This window comes from Podarcis liolepis (assembly GCF_965112155.1).
Source record: "Podarcis liolepis genome assembly, chromosome: 6".
Lineage (NCBI taxonomy): Eukaryota > Metazoa > Chordata > Lepidosauria > Squamata > Lacertidae > Podarcis > Podarcis liolepis.
In genome coordinates this window covers 48062904-48082043 of record NC_139559.1, presented here as the reverse complement: position 1 = coordinate 48082043, position 19140 = coordinate 48062904, and the positions used below count along the sequence as shown (strand labels likewise).

At 44.2% G+C, this 19140-nt stretch overlaps 2 protein-coding genes across 8 annotated transcripts; one reads left to right on the top strand and one right to left on the bottom strand.

Annotated features, from left to right (window-relative positions):
- Window positions 1–1991: 1991 nt before the first annotated feature.
- PPIL1 (peptidylprolyl isomerase like 1) lies at window positions 1992–8159 on the bottom strand. The gene is made up of 4 exons (XM_083509801.1): window positions 7994–8159; window positions 6372–6526; window positions 5859–5927; window positions 1992–4848 (listed from the first exon to the last, which is right to left on the bottom strand). The coding sequence occupies exons 1-4, from the start codon at window positions 8047–8049 to the stop codon at window positions 4628–4630; spliced, it is 501 nt and encodes a 166-aa protein (XP_083365927.1). The 5' UTR covers window positions 8050–8159; the 3' UTR covers window positions 1992–4627.
- Window positions 8149–18726, top strand: PSRC1 (proline and serine rich coiled-coil 1). 7 transcript variants are annotated; one of them, XM_083509788.1, is made up of 9 exons: window positions 8167–8306; window positions 9844–9879; window positions 10962–11019; window positions 13585–14164; window positions 14635–14802; window positions 15886–16039; window positions 16812–16949; window positions 18181–18268; window positions 18370–18726. In XM_083509788.1, the coding sequence occupies exons 1-9, from the start codon at window positions 8261–8263 to the stop codon at window positions 18398–18400; spliced, it is 1299 nt and encodes a 432-aa protein (XP_083365914.1). In that variant the 5' UTR covers window positions 8167–8260; the 3' UTR covers window positions 18401–18726. The 7 variants fall into 7 exon arrangements, with proteins under 7 accessions (XP_083365915.1, XP_083365914.1, XP_083365916.1 ...); XM_083509790.1 differs by having other exon boundaries at window positions 8174–8306; window positions 9773–9879; XM_083509792.1 differs by lacking the exon at window positions 8167–8306 and adding an exon at window positions 8386–9479.
- Window positions 18727–19140: the final 414 nt, after the last annotated feature.

The window sequence follows — 19140 nt, the reverse complement described above, 5'->3', positions numbered from 1 at the left end:
AGCACAAAATACTGTTGCAGTTATTGGGCAACCCGCCCCTTCTAAAGCAAGATTGTTAATAGCCCAGATTGGTATACATTTCTTTTTTTATATAAAATGTTTATTAAGATTTTACACAAAAGAACAACAGTGTGATGAAATAATACAAAAGAAAAACAGTGTGATGAAATAATACAAAAGAAAAACAGTGTGATGAAATAATACAAAAAAGCAGACATTCAAAAAAGAAAAGAAAAAGAAAAAAAGTATCTTAAAAAATAAATTATCCATTTTTTAATATCTTTAGGTTCATTTGCTTATTTCCTTGACCTCCTCACACCTCCCCTTTTTGTATTCCCGTTTACAAAGTCCTTTCAGCAAATCCTTACCCTCTTTCATTTATCTTTACTCTATATTCTTAACCTATTATAACAGATCGGTATACATTTCATTAATGGGAGCTAATGGTTGGGAAATAGTTGGAGATGGTTTTGCAAAATGCAATAGTTCTTTTGGATTCTGTTGCATTAATAACCCTAGTGGAGAGAAGTTCGGTACTTTTATAAGTATCAGGCTTGAACGCAGAATGAAAAGCTGTCTTCAAGCAGAATAACAATAGCATAAAGAAGATAAAATACCCCTTCAGTTCTCAGGAGCTCCGGGGAATGAGAGCAGACTCTGGCTGCCCAGTACACAGCACCCTCCTGGTCTGGGTTGATGTTGAAGCTCAAAAGTCAGATCCATCAGAGAGATTTATGTACCTTAGACCCTTAGTCCTGACTGGCCTGGTATCCAAATGTCTCACACCTGTTCTAGAAGCAATTACTGAGGTAGTGTGAGGGATGGTACATCAACTGCCAGGTGACCTTAAGCTAACAGATGGAGCTAGTATAGTTAATTAATCTTGCTGTCCTACTGCTGACAAGCACTCAGCTTTCAGCCAGCCCAAAAGCAGATCCTCCCACAGCCTGCTAGCATTCATCCCTGAAGCACAAACAGCAAATCAAGACATGAAAGCAAACCAAAAGCCCTTGAGAATTCAGTACCCATGAGGATGTGCCAATAAGCAAGGAGGAAGCAACCAATTGACCCACCTGCTCAACAGGCAACATTCTTTAGCAATAGGTTTCCCCTACAGAGATTATCTCATAGGTAGGCTGGAAGAACATTGATGGTAACTTCTCCCATCCCAATCTAAGTGATGCAAGGTAGGTGAACAAATGCATGTGTGTTTTGAAGCAGAGATTGTAGCTGAGTAATGGCTGAAAGTGCTTAGTGGGGTGGAAAGTCTCCTCTTTCTCTGGGAACCTGATGTGGGGTAGGGGATCTTTGCCCAGAGTGTTCCCCCTGCTTGCCACCACAGGCACTACCATGAAACCCAACTGATTTCTCTATCGAAGGATATCAAACCCAGGGCCTTAGGGAAGTGAACAGCACCTAGCAGCAGCAGCAAGCAAACTTAATACAGCCTAACTCTGATACCGACTTGGAAACTGTAAATCAGAAAGGCTAAAAAGAGTGCAGAGCACCCAAGCTGGCTTGCCTGAAATTGTGCCAACTGGTCTGCTTAATCTGACAGTGAAGTTCATGAGCCACCAAGCTCACGTTGCTGGCGGGTGGGAAAAGTTCAATCAGCATCGTGAAATGTTTAGCCTTCTCAGGCAGAAGCCATAAGAAGATTCTCATAATCTTCAGAAGAATACCGGAGATGATTGAGAAGAAAGCTGCAGAGATTACACATAATGCCCCACCAATTACTAATAATTAGCATTTATTATATACATGCAGAGAGAGGAGAGGAAGTAGAATTCTAGAAAGTGTAACCAAGGTACATGGGGAGCTGGAGAGCATGAAACCTCTGGGAAAGGGGGTGCTACAGAGAGCCTGTGTGGTGTAGTGGTTAGAGAGTTGGGCTAGGACCTGGGAGACCAGGGTTTAAATCCCCACTCAAATATAGATTAACAATTGCACTTTAAAGTAATGATAATAAAAAAACAGAACTGAGATGGATGTATAAATACTTACAAAATATTTTATTTGGTTATAAAAATGCATTCAAATAACACTTGAGTTGCCAGAGGCAGCCCCTAAAGAAGTGGAAGGGATCAAATTTATTGTGTAGGACACAAAACATTTAAACAAGGCATACCTTCTTTAGACCAAGAGATGCATTGATGGCAGTATAAATCAGTTCATTAATATTGCTCATGAAAGTCTGCTTCCCAGATCAATGATGCAACATAACCACTGGACTTTTCCATGAAGGCATGAAATCTTGCCTTTTTTGAGAAACAATTTTATGGCATTTTTCAAGCCTTTTAACCATGTAATAAGTGATTGCCAACGATGTGAATCTGATTCCTGGGAATCTGATTACTAGGAAAAGAATGACCATTTACAGCCTTCTGTGTTTTGAACATGGGTATATAATGGTTATGTGATCTGTTGAAATCATTTTGGGAGGGGCCATGTAACAGAACAACAGCAACTCAGTTGCCTAACATGGGCTAGTGGTTAGCATGGCATTCTTGCATATATTATGGGGCTTTCATAGACAAAGTCCCACCCCCTCACTAGCCGACTCTTTGTGCCCTGAGCAGCCGCAACAGCCATGGGTTAAGTGTTCTGTTATGCCCCATTCTCAGAAAACTAAGTAAGCTATATGCCTCATTACACTACTATTCCAATCACATAGCGACTCTGGCTCTTGAAGTTGATTGATGTTGTCTACTGTGGGAAAATTGCTCACATGCCAAGATCAAGGGCATACAACTGCATCTAGCCACCTAGAACTGGGCCAAAGAAACCCAATGCCTGAAAAACAAGGTTATGTTCAAAAGCAGCTCTGGCAGTGCCAATTAAATAGGAAGCCATGGGCTCCAGAATAGGGGCTGCTAGCAGCCAAAGGAATGTGCCCTTTGCCAGAGCAGCTGGAATCATGGAAGTTATACTGATGGGGCTGTTTGCATCCTTTTGTCCTACCCTAAGTTCATCTTGCTGCCCTTGAACAGAGTTAATTTGTGTGCAGATCATAAAATGCTAAATCTTACTCCCAAGCTCTCATTAAAGAAACACAGGCAGATGTAACCCAGAGTCTTCTGCCTTTGAAGGCAACAGGGTGCCACAGAAACTGTGCTGACATGGGCTAATCCAGCTCCAGGGAGGAACTGAGCTCCATGGTTTACTTTGATCTTCCTAGCCTGAAGAAAAAAAAAAAACGCCTTCATTCGGAATGTAAAGGGAATGTATCTGTTTTCTCTCCTGGCAACTGACTGGATATGGGAGAGCCGCATCCATCAATCTCACCCCCAAGCTGGGATTCTTCCATGCTGAACAGAATTCCTGGATCAACAGGCCCATGCAAAAGATTCCCTATGTGAAGCTTCTAAATAAAAGTTTTCTGCAGAAATGAGAGAAGACACCAACCGTGGAGCTCTTGAGGAATTGAGAGCATATTCAGGGAGCTGCATACAATTGCTAGGTGCTGAGAAAGGAGTAAGGTTTTCTAAAGTATCATCATTATATAGAGCAATACTTTAGAATCAGTTAGCATTGCCCTCTACATAGCTGTTACAACTTTAGAAAAACAATTTTGTGCCTGTGGAAACTGATGGTACCAAGTATGATTTGAAGTCGGAACTTCACTGCCGCAAATCTATGCTAGAAAATGCACTACTTGGAGCTACTTTTTGCCAGAATAAATTGAAATATTTGGTTAGGTTGTATCTAATGTTGTTTGTGCACAAATGGGAGATTTCTACTCATACAGCAGGACTCCACCTTACTCTTCTCCCCCTGCAGTTCCCTACACCCTCAAATTTGGCTCTGGAAAGAGCAGATTTTGGGGTTGCGTGGCAGGAAGAAAAGCTGAAGTCCATCTACACCCGTGAAAGTCCACACAAGCAGTGCTGGATTCTGCCCTCAATATTATCTTGAGAACAAACACTAACCCTGGAATTTTGGGTTCCCTCCAAACTGGTGCAGTTGTTTTGCAAGGACCCCTGGTTTGATGTATCAATTTGGGGGGCGCTTCCACAAACAGGGTTTGTGATGCAAAACGACTGCAAAACTTTGGCACCGGTTTGGAGGGGATCCCAAATTTTGGGGCTTTTCAAGATTAGAGTGCTTATACTTTAATAGTCATGCGGATGAGGGGGGTTGTTTGTTTAGGTACAGATTTTCAATTGTGCAACTTGTAAAAGGTATACTTGGAAGTCTAGGGCAGCGCTGTCTTGAGACCCACAGAGACACCCATGACCCAATATGCAATTCTGATGACTTACAAAATACTATATATTGTCTTATTTCTGGTGCATTTAAGATGGTTTGTTTACAATACAGATGGCTTGCTGCAGTCTAAGTGGACGCTGGGGGGCGGGGGGGTGGGAGAGAATAAAGCTTAGAAAGCAACAGCACTGTAATTTGGTGGTACAGGCCCTGTTCAAATAGGTCAAATTATTTCTTGATAAATTTAGCTTTACATTTTTGAAGAAATGTTAACGATAATTTTAGAAGACACATTTTAATACAGGAGTATCCTGCACCTAAAAAAACTAGCAAGTATCTTTCAGAACAAAACAATTATCATCTTAAGAGACCAAACACAATGGAATACCATTAGATTCAACACAAAATTCTCAAATCTCGTTTAGCCTGAAGGGAAAACCTTCAAGAGCTTGACATCATCTACTGGACGATCTTGTGCATTGGTTTCCACCATGCCCACTCTGTTGACTATGCCAATTCCTTGGCAAATACGTCCAAATATAGTGTGCTTCCCATCAAGCCATTGAGTTGGTGCTAATGTGAAAAAGAATTGGCTTCCGTTGGTGTCAGGGCCTGCATTTGCCATAGCAAGAATTCCTGCACCTAGAGAAGAAAATCTTATGTTAAAATTGGCTCAGGAGTCTAAAGGTACCTAAATACAGACAAAGTAAAAGGGAAAACCTTGGTTTTTTAAATGTTACGCCCACCCTTAGAAGTGATCAGGACTTTGTGACAGAGGTGCCTAACCTGCACACCTCCAGGCATTGCTGTACTGCAACTTCTAGCATGCCTGAGCACTGGCCATGCTGGCTAGGACTAATGGAAGATGGTCCAACAACATCTGGAGTGCCATAGGTTAGCCACCTCTGCTCTATGAGATCAATGGAACTTCTCTATAGTGAATGCAAGACTGCTCATGCATCCCAGTTGGCTCAGATGGTTCCCATCTCCCCTGCCCAACATACACACCACTGTCCATCTATTCACTTTCCTTGGAAAATCCATTTGGATGAAGATTTCACTTCTAAATTAAGGCTGCTAGGAAATGTATGTGGTGTGTGTGTGTAAGGTGTATAAACTTGAACACAGAAGCCCATTTCTTACAACAACAATATGGGAAAAGAATGTAAGCTATACTCTGTGATGAGGACAGTTTAATCTCCTTCCTGCTCCTGTACACGAACCAATAACTAAATGAATTTTTTTGAAAAATGATTTTTCATATGCAAAGTGGAAACCTAATGATACATGATTATATAGCATAAGCAGTTAACAGATTTAGATGCCAAGTTTTACTGACTTAAGATTCAAGCCAGTCTTACAGCTCCTGAGGGTGATATCTAACACTGCAAGTAGATTTCTGCTTGCACAAGAGCACTCTCTGTTCCTCTCCTCCCCACTCGAGTCTCCTGCACTCCCCCAATCTTCCAGAGCAGATTATGGGAGTGTGGAAAGGGGGGTAGAGAATAGGGGAATCCATTCTGCCAACCATCATGACCCTGAAGCTCTTGCACAGAAAGCAACTTTACATCTGTAAGCTTGGAAACTGCCATATTCAGGTGGTGACAGACTTGGCCTGAAGAACTCAAAGCACCTCTGAAAAGATTACCTACCTGTAAACTTTAGTTCTGGATGGAGTTCATCTTCAAATTGCTTGCCATAAATGGATGCGCCTCCTCTTCCTGTCATAGAACAAGACTAGGTAAATCAATCTGCAAAGTCACAAATGGAACAGAGGTATACTGAAAGTTCCTTGTGAATGTGCAGTACCAGACCATCAAGATTTATTTATGATCTCCTTTTATTTTACTGGTAAGAGAGGAAGTGCTGACTATTAATGGATATCACCATAATGCTTCTGAGTAAAGGGAGAGTAGCCATCTGTTAAGTCAGAAATCTTTATGTTATCTTACAGCAGGGGGTCATTTGGCCTCACCAAGTGTGATAAATGTGTTCTCCCATTCTTGCAGAACATAACAAGAGAACTATGCAGGATTTGGGGGGATGATGATGATGGTGATGATTGCAAGATCTACTATCCTAACATCACCTTTACTATTCACATTAGTTTGCATCAGCACTGATTAACACAGTATCTGAAGCAGGTACTTTGAATATATTCTTACCAGTTCCTGTTGGATCACCCCCTTGAATCATGAAGTCCTTGATTATCCGATGAAACTTTGTGCCATTGTAGTAACCTCGTCTGGCCAGTTCAGCAAAATTTTTACAAGTTTTTGGTGCATGTTTCCAGTATAGCTCCACAACAATGACGCCCATTCTGCAAAACACAGGCAGAGGAGGATTCCAAACACATTTGTTACATCACATTGATTCAATGACATCGAGGTGAAAAACCACAAGTGTGTGTCTTCATATTACAATCTATCAATTTTATCAGGTTTGTTTTCTAATCAAGATGCAAAACATTAAGAATAGCAGCTTTAAAACCTGATGAAGATAAACAGCTTAGATTTTTTAAAAAACTGTGAAAGTGGGAGGTCTTTGCATAACACTGAAATGATATCAAGGAGGGCACTAAGATCACCCTATTTAGGGGGGGGGAATATACAGATCAGTTGCCACTATTGGTATCTACCAGCCACACCCTAGATGACACAGGAACTCCACATTTGATAGGGTGAGTAGGGCCCTCTGGCAGAAACAGTCCATGTAGTCCTGTTCCTCCTCCTCTGTGTGAACTGACAATATATCCTTGGTCAGTGGACCAGGGTGCTGATGTAGCTGCACTGGCTGGTCAGAAACACAGAGACAGACAATCATTCAGGTACCAGGAAAGTGTTTAAAGTCAAAACCAGCATTTTAAACTGGGCCTATAAGGAGTCAGTGCAGTTGACAAAGCAGGGATGTAACATGATCACAAAGCCTGGTCTCAGTAGCAATCTTGTAGCTGTATTTTGAGCTTTCACCAGTTTCTCAATCATCTTCAGTGGCAGCCCCAATTATAATACACTATGGTGATCTAATCTGATGGTTACCCAAGGGTGACTGAAGATTGCCCCTTCCTTGTAAGCAATTGCTTTTAGCCGTGATACACTATTCAGTGTGAATAGGCTTGCCATCCTACCTATCCCATCTCACCTCCATCCTTGTGTGTTTCACAACATATTATATTACCGCATCTTCATAATAGGCAAAGCTGCATATGTTGAGCTTCTGCCCATCATAAATATACAAAAGGCAGAGAAGCATAAAAAGGAGGAATAGGGAACCTATAGGTCTCCAGACACTGGATTCCAGCTCCTATTGTCCCCATGGCTGCCTGGCCAGTGATCAGAGATTATGAGATTTGTACATATGCGGGGAATAAGAAGCATAATGATATGTTTCTGTATCTCTCCAAGCACAAGAACTGGCTGTTCACCCAGCTTTGTCACCATCCCTTTTTAAATACATATTTGTAATTGATTGTCCCTTTGTTGAAACACTCATAGGTTTCTGGAGAGAGAGAGAAAGCAGAAATTAAGCAGAATTTGGTAGCTAGTATATAATTAGCCAATGTGGAAATCAGTTCTCAGTGGCGGGCCGGGGGAAAAAATCAACTGAAGGCAAATGAGCTTTTTGACAGCTGATGTAAACACCAGCCTTGCCTCGTGCCGGGTCAGACCATGGGTCCCTCCGACTCAGCGTCATCTGTGCTAACTGGCCTTCCGGGGTCCCAGACTCTTCCCCAGCCCTACCGGGCGACGTTACTTTACCACTGAGCCGGGGCCCTTCCCTCACTCACGTAGTCTCCAAAGAAACAGTGGGCGGCTGCCACGTATCGGGGGGCACCGCAGCCATGCTTCACGCACGCCGGACACACCTTCCCGCCGGGGGAACCAAGCTGGCAGAGCACACTTCCGGTGCAGCTGCGTATGCCGTCCCCTCGCTCTCGGGGAAACGAAGGCCGAGGCGCGGCGGACAAGTTCCCGCAAGCCTCGGGCCAATCAGCGCGCAGGAACGAAGCGGGTCTTTGTGACGTCGAGGCGGGAGGGGAAATTCGAATTTGTTTATGCTTCTCCTCTTCTGTACGCTTGCCAAAGCGCCGGAGCTTCGCGGTGAGAGCCAGCGGGAGGAAATGCCCGCGCCGGCGGGAAGGGGTTGCATGTCGCATGGCGGCTGGGTTCTGCGGCGCTGGATTTCGCTGGGGCCGGAGCGGGGGGGGGGCGGGGCTCGCAATTCGGAATTCTTGCCTGTAACCGCTTTCGGGCAAAACTAACACGCCCATCAGCAGCTGCGTCTTTTTTCTTTCCCCCTTAACAGCCCAGTCCTAAAAGCATGTTTACTTTACTCAGGAGTTAGGGCTGCTATCCGGTGCACGTTTATCTGGGAACTGAAGTCCTCACTGAACGCAGAGGGGTTTATTTAGAGAGAACGTTCGACTCCTTTACTTAAAACGATAGGAATGCTGTGCACGACAGAATAAAGCAACCCAAATGTCATGTTAACATCCACGAAGCAGTAAAACCGGGTATTCAAATAGCAGAGGCTCCTAAATCCTCTGAGCAAAGAAGCACATCTTTAGTAATCGGCGCTATGCCAGCAACGCCTTGCACCTTTCCATGAAGCGTGCCTTGGAGAAAGCAAACTCCCGTCAGTGGTTTGACTAAGGCAGGAGAGAAGATCAGAGACATCGGTCCCGACACAGAAGTATCTGCCAGCGTTTAAAAACATTATGGCATTGAGCGGGAGAAGCCCCAAACATTTCTGGCTACCAATCTTAGGGCAGATAAGTGACGAATGCACTTCTGAAACAAGGCAGTGGGACAAGTAGGAATGTGGTGACTGAGATAAACTTTGCCTGGTGGTGGCGGATGCTGGTTAGTCTGGATGCTGGCGAATACCTTAAACTCACGGGCAATGGGGCTGCATTGCAGAATTAATGGGGAAGGAAAAATGAGCAGATATTGCTAATTGCCCCGTCCCGCCTCATGTCAGCCCTGCTATCTGCATTTTATTCAGTTGTGGCGGGAAGGATCCAGGATACCTTTAATTACGACTACCTGCAAAGCCACCATACAGTGAGCATGCTTTGGAATTCATCTTTTTAAGACTTCTCACAAAAAAGCAAACCCGTGGGGAGAGAGGACCGGAAAAGGCTTTATTTGCAGCGGCAATGGGAGGTGCTTTTGCATACTTAATGTTGGAGTGAACGCCCGGTGATTGCTCTCCCTTTAAAACCAGAAAAGCCACTGGTGATTCGAGACGGAGGAGAGAGAGGCGTATCGGAGGTACAGCTACCTTATATCCCATAAGGACTGTTATTGCTGCTAAGCAGGCTAGCCTTGCTACAATTCAGAAAGCTGTTTCTAAGTAGGTTACAAATGGAAATAGAATATGGGAAGTAGGGGGAGTGGAGGGAGAGGAACAGCAGGTGAGAAAATGCAGAGAAAAATACAAATCTGCAGCTTCTAAAAAAATGTACCAAATTAGGTTTCTAGTAATGAACTACAGAAAAATGTTGTATTTGTCTTTCTTTCACTGTTTGTTTGTTTGTTAACACTTTCTGGTAAACAATTCACAGCATAAATTTCACAAACCAAGTCAAACCCAAACTTATCAAGCCAAACCCAAATTCATGCTATTTTCATGTAGGATGGTTCCTGAAAAACATGGCGTGGCCAAACGAAGGTGAGCACTAGAATATCGGTTGCACTCTATGACATGATTCATATGTAACACTAAGGCAAACCATGACTTACTGCAAACAAGCAAATGTTTGGGTTCCTGTAGCAAAGATCACAGCCTCTTCACCTCTTCCCTGGTCCTGCTGCTGCCACCAATTTAGGGCTAAGCTATGGTTTGGCTTAACACCAGGTCTGAATCCAAGCTCATAGTTTGTATCACTCCAGACAAAGCATGAGCTATAACTTTTGTTCAAGGTTTGAATGTAATGCTAAGCCAAAGTATGGTTTAGCCCAGAGCAGCAGAACTGAAGGAACAGCTCATGTTTGCTCATTCATGCTAAGTCGAGGTTTGGCCTAGTTTTTGTGTGTGTGTGAATTGTTACTCACAACTTTCTAACTGGATGCATTGATTTTGGTTTCTGACTAGTTCAGTGTATACTACTTAGGTCCAAAGCAACTGATTTCTGAATTTTATATCAACAATCTTCTCCCTACCCAAAAATATGTACCGGTATGTGTATATATATATATATATATATATATATATATATATATATATATATAATGCACGCAGGGGTTGCATGTAAACTGAAATATTTTGAGGAAGTGGAGTTTTATTATTTTTATGTCATGCGATATTTAGAGCACATCTTGCTGCCAGATCTTCTATAGAACTAGGTGCACCTAATCCAGTGATTTCAGTTAACTTGGGCGCATCTAATTCTGCATAGGGCCAGGCTGTTAGTTGTACAAGTTCAGCTTCCCTTAGCATCGGTATTCTGACTTTCTACCATTCTCAGTACATATTCATGGGAAGTGGATCAAGAATATACACGCGTTTTAATTTCCTGTTCTGCAAAATATTCCCCACACAGTTTGGGGAATGGCATCTTCAATACCCAAGCATTTTAACTGAGAAAACCTCAGTTCTGCTGCAAGCCAGGAATTACCTTTCACTGGGAGGATTCCGGCTTGTATGGAGGTGGTAATTGTGGTGATTCCTGCTTAAAGTTGGTAATATGAGCAGGTAGGTAGTCAGGGCTCAGTGAGTACTTGTAATAATAATGATTTATTCTTTTTCTCCAGATATAAAATTTATTATTGATGAGAGACTGGATTTTAGTCAGTCGTCTTCTTTTGACGGGTAAGGTTCATTGACAAATCTAATCCCTGGTGATATAAATTGGGGTATGTGGCAGTACACAGGCGACTTCTCCTGTCCCACCCCCAAATCTGTAAATAGCTACTGTAAGGCTTCATTAAGCAGGTCTGTCAGAATCTGTAGCAAGGCTGCAGTGCTTTAAAGTGTGTCTGCACTGCTAGTATGTATCAATGGATCAATCGCCTGCGTAGAAAGACCTGCCCCTTTCCTTTTGTAGGGAGACACTGGAACAGAATGACGTGTCACAGCTGTAAGCAGGTTCTGATGGAAACAATTTCTGTAGGTCCAAATGTAATGTGCAGCATCCTTTTGCTGTGCACTGGTACCTTGGTTCCCGAACTCAATCCGTTCTGGAAGTCCGTTCGACTTCCAAAACGTTTGCAAACCAAGGTGTTGCTTCTGATTGGCCCTGGAAACAATCCTGATAGCCAAAACAGATGTTTGGCTTCCCAAAAACGTTCGCAAGCCAGAACAACACTTCTGGGTTTGTGGCGTTCGGGAGCTGATTTGTTCAGGAGCCAAGCTGTTTGGGAACCACGGTATCACTGTAGTCATTTTCCTGCTTTAGAACACTCTTCTCCCTGGAGAAGCTTGCAATTCCTGGTTGAAAGATACTTATTCCCGCAAGGTTTTAGAGATACTTAAGTCACTCTGGTACTAGCTGGTACCTAAAGTCTTAGTCTGTTTGATAGGCTGCTGTTTTATCTGTAATATAAGGGTATTTTAGTATGGGTTAATTTATTGGTATCATTATTTTAGTTATTGGGCCAGATCCAACCCAATGTGCTTGAAGAAGCCACCACAATGGCTCCCACCAGCACAGTGAGGCCTTTCTCCCCATGGCCCCCACAACTCGCCCAAATCCACTCCTCCAGATTGGGAGAACCCCCAGATCATGGGGAGGAATGCGGGGAAGCTTTGAATAGCATGTCGTTGAATCTCTCCCACTATGTTGGAAACAGTGGATTTGATTTAAATCAAATCAATTTAAATCACTAGTCAGTAAGACTTGATTTAAATCACTAGTCATCGTTTTTGTTTGTTTTTTACAGAAAGACTCATTCTTGCTGGTATGATCTTAATATTTACAAGCAGAGGAAGGTTTCATTTTTAGAATAATAAATTTTCAGAGTAGTTTTTACAGTTATATCAAAAATTACTGGTTTGATTATACTATTAGAAATACATAGACAGATAATTATGAAATTATTGTGAGGTTTAATAAATTAACTGTTTATATTTGGACAACTTTTCTGCTGTACTTTATTGGAAGGAGAAAAATAATCATTTCCTTAATAACAATTTAAACAACGTATTTAACTAAAAAATAACATTATAGCATATGTATCCGTGTTTGTTAACTGATGTGGTTAAACATTAATAATAAAAAAAGACTCACTGAGTTTTAGCACACATGAAAAATTAAAACAAATCCTTATTTCCTGATGAATAGCCTTTGGACTATAATGTAACTTAAATAGAAAACTATCTTTAGAAAGATTTTTCCTCCAAAAGCATTTTATTTTTAAAATCTGATTTATTTATTTTTTAAAAAATCCAATTTAAATATTTAAAAAATCCGATTAGTATTATTATTATTTTTTAAAAAATTGATTTTTATCCACCCTGGTTGGAAACCACCCTGTGATTACTTTGAAGTAAAGGGCAGTCTATAAGTTTTGTTTCTCAATAAGGGGCCAGTCCAAGATCCTGGCCCACAGCGGTGGGGCTTGATGGAGTGACTCAGTCATTGCCACTTCCACAGCCCTGCTGCTTCCGCCAGCCAGGGTGAAAGGGAGGGGAGAGAATGCCTGCTTGCTGTGCCAGCTGACTCAGCAAAGAGGCTGGATCAGGTCCATTGCCAACAGGAACCAGCAGACCCTGTGCCAGCCCAGTCCTGCTCCAGAAACTCCCTGCTTTGGGGATTTGTGCTGGCTTTGGGGGGTGCAGCTGGTGGCAGCTTCTCTTCCCCACTTGGATGGGGCTTCTCCCAGCAGCAGAGGCTGAGGCCAGCTGGCTGGGGCTAAGCAGAAGGACACCCCGGCCACATCCAAACCTTCCAGTGCCATAGAATCATAGAATTGTAGAGTTGGAAGGGACCCAAGGGTCATCTAGTCCAACCTCCTGCAGATTGCTGTGTTAATAAAATAATAGATTTCTAATCAGAAATCAAAGACTAGTCATTTGAAGCACTAGCGTTCAGAAGTATGAGATGATCAGAACCCTCCGAACTTGAAGCATGGGAAGTCCTATTAAAATTTTGTAATTTGGCAGAATATTCCGATTATTTGATATGTATATGTATAATCTGGAATATTTAATGTGATTTGATTGGATTGTTAAAGTGGAAAATTTAATAAAAATGGATAAAAAGAAAGAAAGAAAAAGCACTAGCGTTCCCAAGCTTTATTCAGATTTTATCCCAAAACCGATGCTTTGAATTCTTCTGTGGGATGGGAAGCCTCTCTCATTGCATTCCTTTTTGCACAGTGCTTGTATATTTTGCCTAATGCAGTTCCCTGTTGATTTTTGACTTTCTTGCTTCAGACAAGAGGAGGAGGAGGAGGTCTCTGGCATTTGCCCCACAGAATCCAGTGAAAGGTGTGCGGCCCAGTCAATTGACACGAACTTTTTTGGGGGGGAGAGTGAAGGCAAGGCTTTGTTGTGGAGCCCTCTGAGTCCCGAAAAGCTAGAGGAGATGATGAGCGAAGCCAACAGGCTGGCTGCACTGATGGAGGGGTGTGAGCTGCTGGAGAAGGAGAACGGCAGCTCTGAGATGAGGCTTGAGATGGTTCCAGATTTTGAACCTTTGCCCTCCATTGAATCTTTGCATGCGGTGAGGAAGGACTCAAGGGCCCCCAGACGAAGGACATTCAACGTGAGCAACAGCCCTCTGCAAGCCCTGCTGCCAACCGTGGGACCCGAAAGCTGCTGTTCTGTAGGTTCCCCCAAGGCTCCGCTTCCAGACATGGGAAGTCGTACTTCCTGTGTTGCAGACCCACCTGTTCCCAAAAGACGCGAGAATAAATCAAATGCCTGCATCCCCAACACCCAGCTCCCCAAGAAATCCCGGCCCAATCAGCCACTCAAGTCACTGGCAGCAACAAAATCTCTGGACATTAAAAAGGTACAGTGGCAGGAGCGGGACTAATGCAAATTTCATTTGGAGCACAAAGTGTGTGCTCAGGGAATCCCTGGCTTTGATCCCGATTCCCTTCCTGAGCTTGCATGTGCCAATTACTCTTAGCTGTGACTCAGTCTGCAACTCTGTGCCCACTTAGCTTGGCATAATCCTACTGAACTAAATGGGACTTGTTTCTAATAAGACACACAGTCAGTTTCTGTAGCTGCAAATGCCCTATGAATCATGCTGTTTACACTTGCATTTGATGAGGGATCTTCTCTTGAATCTGATCTCCAACCCACGTTCTGTTGAGTAATTTCCCAGGGCTGAGAACAGCCTGGGCCCAGGGGATTGTAAAAGGGCACCTTCATGCAGAAGGCTCCAGGGTTCCAAGTTGTCCTTCTCAGAGGTGTGTAGCTTGTTCCCACTTCTTTTCCAAAGCTCCAGCCTGTTTCTTGTGTCTTTTGTTGCAGACAATTACCAGGTCCAGCAGGAAGGAAAGATCAACTCCACTCACCCTTCCCACGCAAAATAAGAAGCCCCTGCCAAGTCTGAGGCCTCCCCTTCAAACCAACAGGCAGGGACCTTGGAGGGAAACAGAGAAATCTTCTGGCAAGGCCGCTTCTTCGGAGGGATCCCAGGTATTTCTGATGGGCGGTACCAAGGAGGGGCACACACAGCAGGCAGGGTAGAATTAGGCATATCTTTCAGTGCAAAAATATTCAGGACAGAGCACTTCTTCACACTGTGCATAGTTGAACTATTCACTCCCACACGAGGTCGTGATCACCACCTGCTTGGATGTCTTTAACAAATTAGTGGAGGGGTGGGACTGTTAATGGCTGCTAACCACAATGGCTAGGATTCCACCTCCAATGAAACCGAGATATGAAAGCTAGGAGCAAAATGGCTCCTTAAATCTAGGTTAGGGGCGCAACAACGGAATGTCTAGGCGTGCTTTTTTATAACAAGAATACAAAGCTGAAAATGAATGAACTGCAGCCAGAGTTCATTTTCCACATGCTCTAGTCCTTCCCCTGTCCACCCCCCTAATATTCTTGAGAGGGTCTCTTCTGCAGTCTTCAGAGAGTACCTGGAATTGAGGAGGTAGAAAAAGGTCCTCCTTTCCTTCTACTTTGCAGTTTTAATCTGAAATCTTAGGCTCAGTACTGCACCCAGAGCTCAGAAACTGCTCACGCTAAGGAAATTCCCTGTCGCGAAATGCGCCTGGAACAATGGGAGTTTCAAACACTGGTCTCTGCATGTCAGTGGTTGGGAATCGCAGGCAGGGAGGGCGCTTTTGTGCTCAGGTCCTGCTTTGTGTCTTCCCACAAGTTGGCTGTGATGAGAGCAGGATGCTGGACTAGGTGGGCCATTGGCCTCATCTAGGAGGGTTCTTATGTTCTTTAACAGTATGCAGAATATAGGTTCCCTAAATTAACCTCTACAGGTGTGCCTAGCACTGTTTACCTTTGTTAATGTGAATGTACATTCTGGAAATGGAACTCCTGCATGTTAACTTGTGCAACTCAGTTTGTCCACACACATGCAGCCATTGCAGCGAGGCCTGATGTACTCCAGTGCAACTGCTGTTAATGTTAAGCAGCCATTTCCAAGAGATAGTTGCTTTTTTGCATTCTCCCCACTTGACTAGGGAGAAATAACCATAGTGGTGGCTGCTTTTGACATAGCTTGCTCTTCTTTTAAAAATCTTGCTGCATTAGCTTGGCCTTCAGGATCCACCTAGCAAAGGTAAAAAACCAGTACCATATGCAAAAGCAAGGCTGGGCCCCAGGCTGGATCCGCTGAAGACTGGTCCTGTGAAGAAGGCCTCTGTTGCTCCAGAAAAGGTGGCGCATCTCCCAAAGGCAAATGCAAGTAAGTTGTGGTAGACGGTGCATCATTTGGATTTAGTCTTCTTCTCCCTCCCACTCCCATGAAAGGTCAGTGCCCAGTATGAAGACACCAGAGCACAGAATTGGGCGTAAGAGTTGCCTTGCTGATGCAGACTGAGCTTGCAATCCTATTCACCCTTACCTGGCAGTAAGTCCCATTGAACCCATTGGGAGGAATTCGATTCAAAGTAGTGCTATGGCAATAATTCTGCCAGTGCAAGCTTTTCAGCTTGCTGGGCAGAATGGTCCGCCCCCACCATGTGCTGTTCTGGGGTTTCCCCAAAGCTGCCAGCCAATTTTGGGAGGCACAGGGGGGAACCCTGTTGTTTTAGCTTCTCCTAGTGGAACTTCATCACTTGAATGAGGCCCAATAGGACTGACTTCTGAGTATATATGTATAGGAACGTGCGGTAAAATTATAAAATTCAGTTCTTAACCTGGCACACCCATTATTTACCAGGTGCTTAGTACTTAAACGTCTGGTCTTGAAGGCTTCGTGTCTGCAGCAGAAGATACTATTTAACTTATTTGGAAATGTGTGATTTGGTCCCTGTGCAGATTCTTAGAGGGCTCCCATAGCTTGTTTGCCCCTGCTGTGAAAACTGTCTGACTTTTGTTTCATGCTTGTTCAGAAAGTCTATGTGTGCCGTAAGACAGCTTCTGTCTCTTCTCCCACGACTGCTAAGGGCCCGACCTCTGCTGGTCGCTCCTTATCAACATATCTGTTTATGCCTGCTTTCTCTTTTTCTCTGCAGGTCAGGTGACAAGTATGGGTGGCAGCGCCCCACAATTGCAGGCCAGCTACAAGCCTCACAGCAGTTGTCGTGAGATTCGAACCAGGAACACGGCCAAGTCTGGGCTGGCAAGCAGACTGCCGGTGTTAAACTCTAACAGTAAGCATGCAGTTCCAGAAGTTCTAGCAACTTAAGCTGGGTTTGGGAGTGGGTTCTGGCAGGAAGGATCTTCTGGGAGGAAAGGGAAGAAAACACTGAGAGGGTTTTGAAGGAAGCTGGTGGGAACATAGGAACCTGCCTTATGTAGTCAGACTGCTGGTCCTTCTAGCTCAGTACAGCCTAGAGTGAATGGAAGCAGCTCTCTAGGATTCCAGGCATCTTTCCCAAGGCTACCTGGATGTGACAGGGATTGAACCTGGGGCAACCTGCATGCAAGGTAGATGCTCTGCTGTGGCCCTTTCCTAGTGGTCCTGTTTGCAAAGGTGCTTCTAGGAAGGCAGGACACCCAAGCGTCCCTCAGCTGTGAATGATATGGCTGGACTCCTGTGGAGCAAATGCTGGTGCTCAATCAGATATAGGTCCATTAGCATGACCTGCATCAGTACACTGCTCTGCCACTGGACTGTGTTCCCTTCCTCCCATTATTTGCATATTTATTTACGACTGGCTCTCAAGGTGCCATCACTTGGTGTGTGGGTGTGTACACACCTTCAGATCATTCAGGTTTCAACTAAACAACTTCAGCTGCAATTTCCAACTTTGTTCCAAGCCGTTTCCATCCCTGGAAACCATGAACAAACCCCCAAACCAAGCCGGGAAACACAGAGTGAAATGGCTGAACTAAAATTGTCCTGGCCAGTTGTGTCCGACTCTGGGGTTGCAGCGCTCATCTCGCTTTATTGGCCGAGGGAGCCGGCGTACAGCTTCCGGGTCATGTGGCCAGCATGACTAAGCTGCTTCTGGCGAACCAGAGCAGCGCACGGAAACGCCATTTACTTTCCCTATTTATCTACTTGCACTTTGACGTGCTTTCGAACTGGTAGGTTGGCAGGAGCAGGGACCAAACAACGGGAGCGCACCCCGTCACGGGGATTTGAACCGCCGACCTTCTGATCGGCAAGTCCTAGGCTCTGTGGTTTAACCCATAGTGCCACCCGCGTCCCACTTCTTTTAGGAACTGCCTATTGGCCCATTTAACTCAGAACCGCCTGCACTGGGGATGAGTTTCAGACAGAGGTCCTTCCCAGTCCTACCAGTAGATGCTGGAGATTCAACCTGGGACCTTTTGCATGCATTAGTTCTACTATTGGGACATGGGCCTTTTCCAAAGCATCACAGTTGTTCTGACCTCCTACATGCCGATCTCTTGAATTTCTCTCCCCCCTTAAAGCGCCTGCATTTCAACAGACAGTCCCTTCTGGCACTTCCCAGAACAGCAGACTGCGACTGCCCAAGAAGGCAACCTCTGGCAAGTCGAGGTGAGGCTCTTTTCAGAGGCTGCTTATACCTGCTGGGCTTCTACCATAGATCATCACTGTCAGGGCCTGGGTTCATGTTTTTGTTTTTTGTTATGTTTCAGCCTTGTAGTGAACAGATCTGGGGCTGGATGAGTGTGAAACCACGGAGCATTGCCTGCTCTTTCCCTTTTAACGACATTCCTGGGTGCTTTTAACGTATGGCCCAAACTTGCATGGTGAAGGAGGAGCTGCAGCCTGGGAGACTTTGCCAAGGCTTTGCTGACAGAGAGAACCACACCTCCATGATCACTGGCTGAGGGCTGGTGGGAATTGGGAGTCAAAACGATTACCTGGAGGGACTACAGGTCAGCCTTGTAGGACCTCTGCTATATGATTAGGTATGTCTGTCTGTACTGTGCTTATGTTTGTTAAAATATATACTTTTCTAATAAAACAAAATAAGCTTTTTAAAAATAAAACCAATGAGGAAACCTAGTCTGAACATGGAATACTGTAATGTGAACAGCTATCAGACTGTGTGGATCTGAGACACAAGTAATGGAACAGAAAATCTATTACCGCCTTAGTCAAGCAATGTGCTGGGAGGTGAGAATGTATAATATTGTTGTCTAGGTAACAACAGCTGCCTCCTTCCTCTGGGTGTGAGTGTATGGATGAACCTCCATACAGCCTTTCCTGGAACTGGTGGGTTTTGCAGATGGAGCCTACTGGACAAACTGGCTCAGTTAAGGAACCTGCTGTGTTTTCAAGGAGCTGAAGAATTTCTTGCGAATTACCAGTGGTCATGCTAGCATCAGAGCTTGGCAATGGCTTCCCAATATTTAAAGTGTGTTGCAGCTTTTCCTTCCAGAAGATTAGACCAGTATTGGTCT

What these genes read in the sequence shown, in the direction of transcription:
- PPIL1 (XM_083509801.1), bottom strand. Translation starts at nt 8,049, where the DNA reads ATGGCTGCGGTGCCCCCCGATACGTGGCAGCCGCCCACTGTTTCTTTG. An exon ending in ACTGTTTCTTTGGAGACTAC is followed by an intron (nt 6,527 to 7,993) that starts GTGAGTGAGGGA and finishes TGTGTTTTGCAG; the next exon opens with AATGGGCGTCATTGTTGTGG. An exon ending in GGGTGATCCAACAGGAACTG is followed by an intron (nt 5,928 to 6,371) that starts GTAAGAATATAT and finishes GTTCTATGACAG; the next exon opens with GAAGAGGAGGCGCATCCATT.
- PSRC1 (XM_083509788.1), top strand. Translation starts at nt 8,261, where the DNA reads ATGCTTCTCCTCTTCTGTACGCTTGCCAAAGCGCCGGAGCTTCGCG. An exon ending in CTTCTTCGGAGGGATCCCAG is followed by an intron (nt 14,803 to 15,885) that starts GTATTTCTGATG and finishes TTGCTGCATTAG; the next exon opens with CTTGGCCTTCAGGATCCACC. An exon ending in GCCGGTGTTAAACTCTAACA is followed by an intron (nt 16,950 to 18,180) that starts GTAAGCATGCAG and finishes CCCCCCTTAAAG; the next exon opens with CGCCTGCATTTCAACAGACA.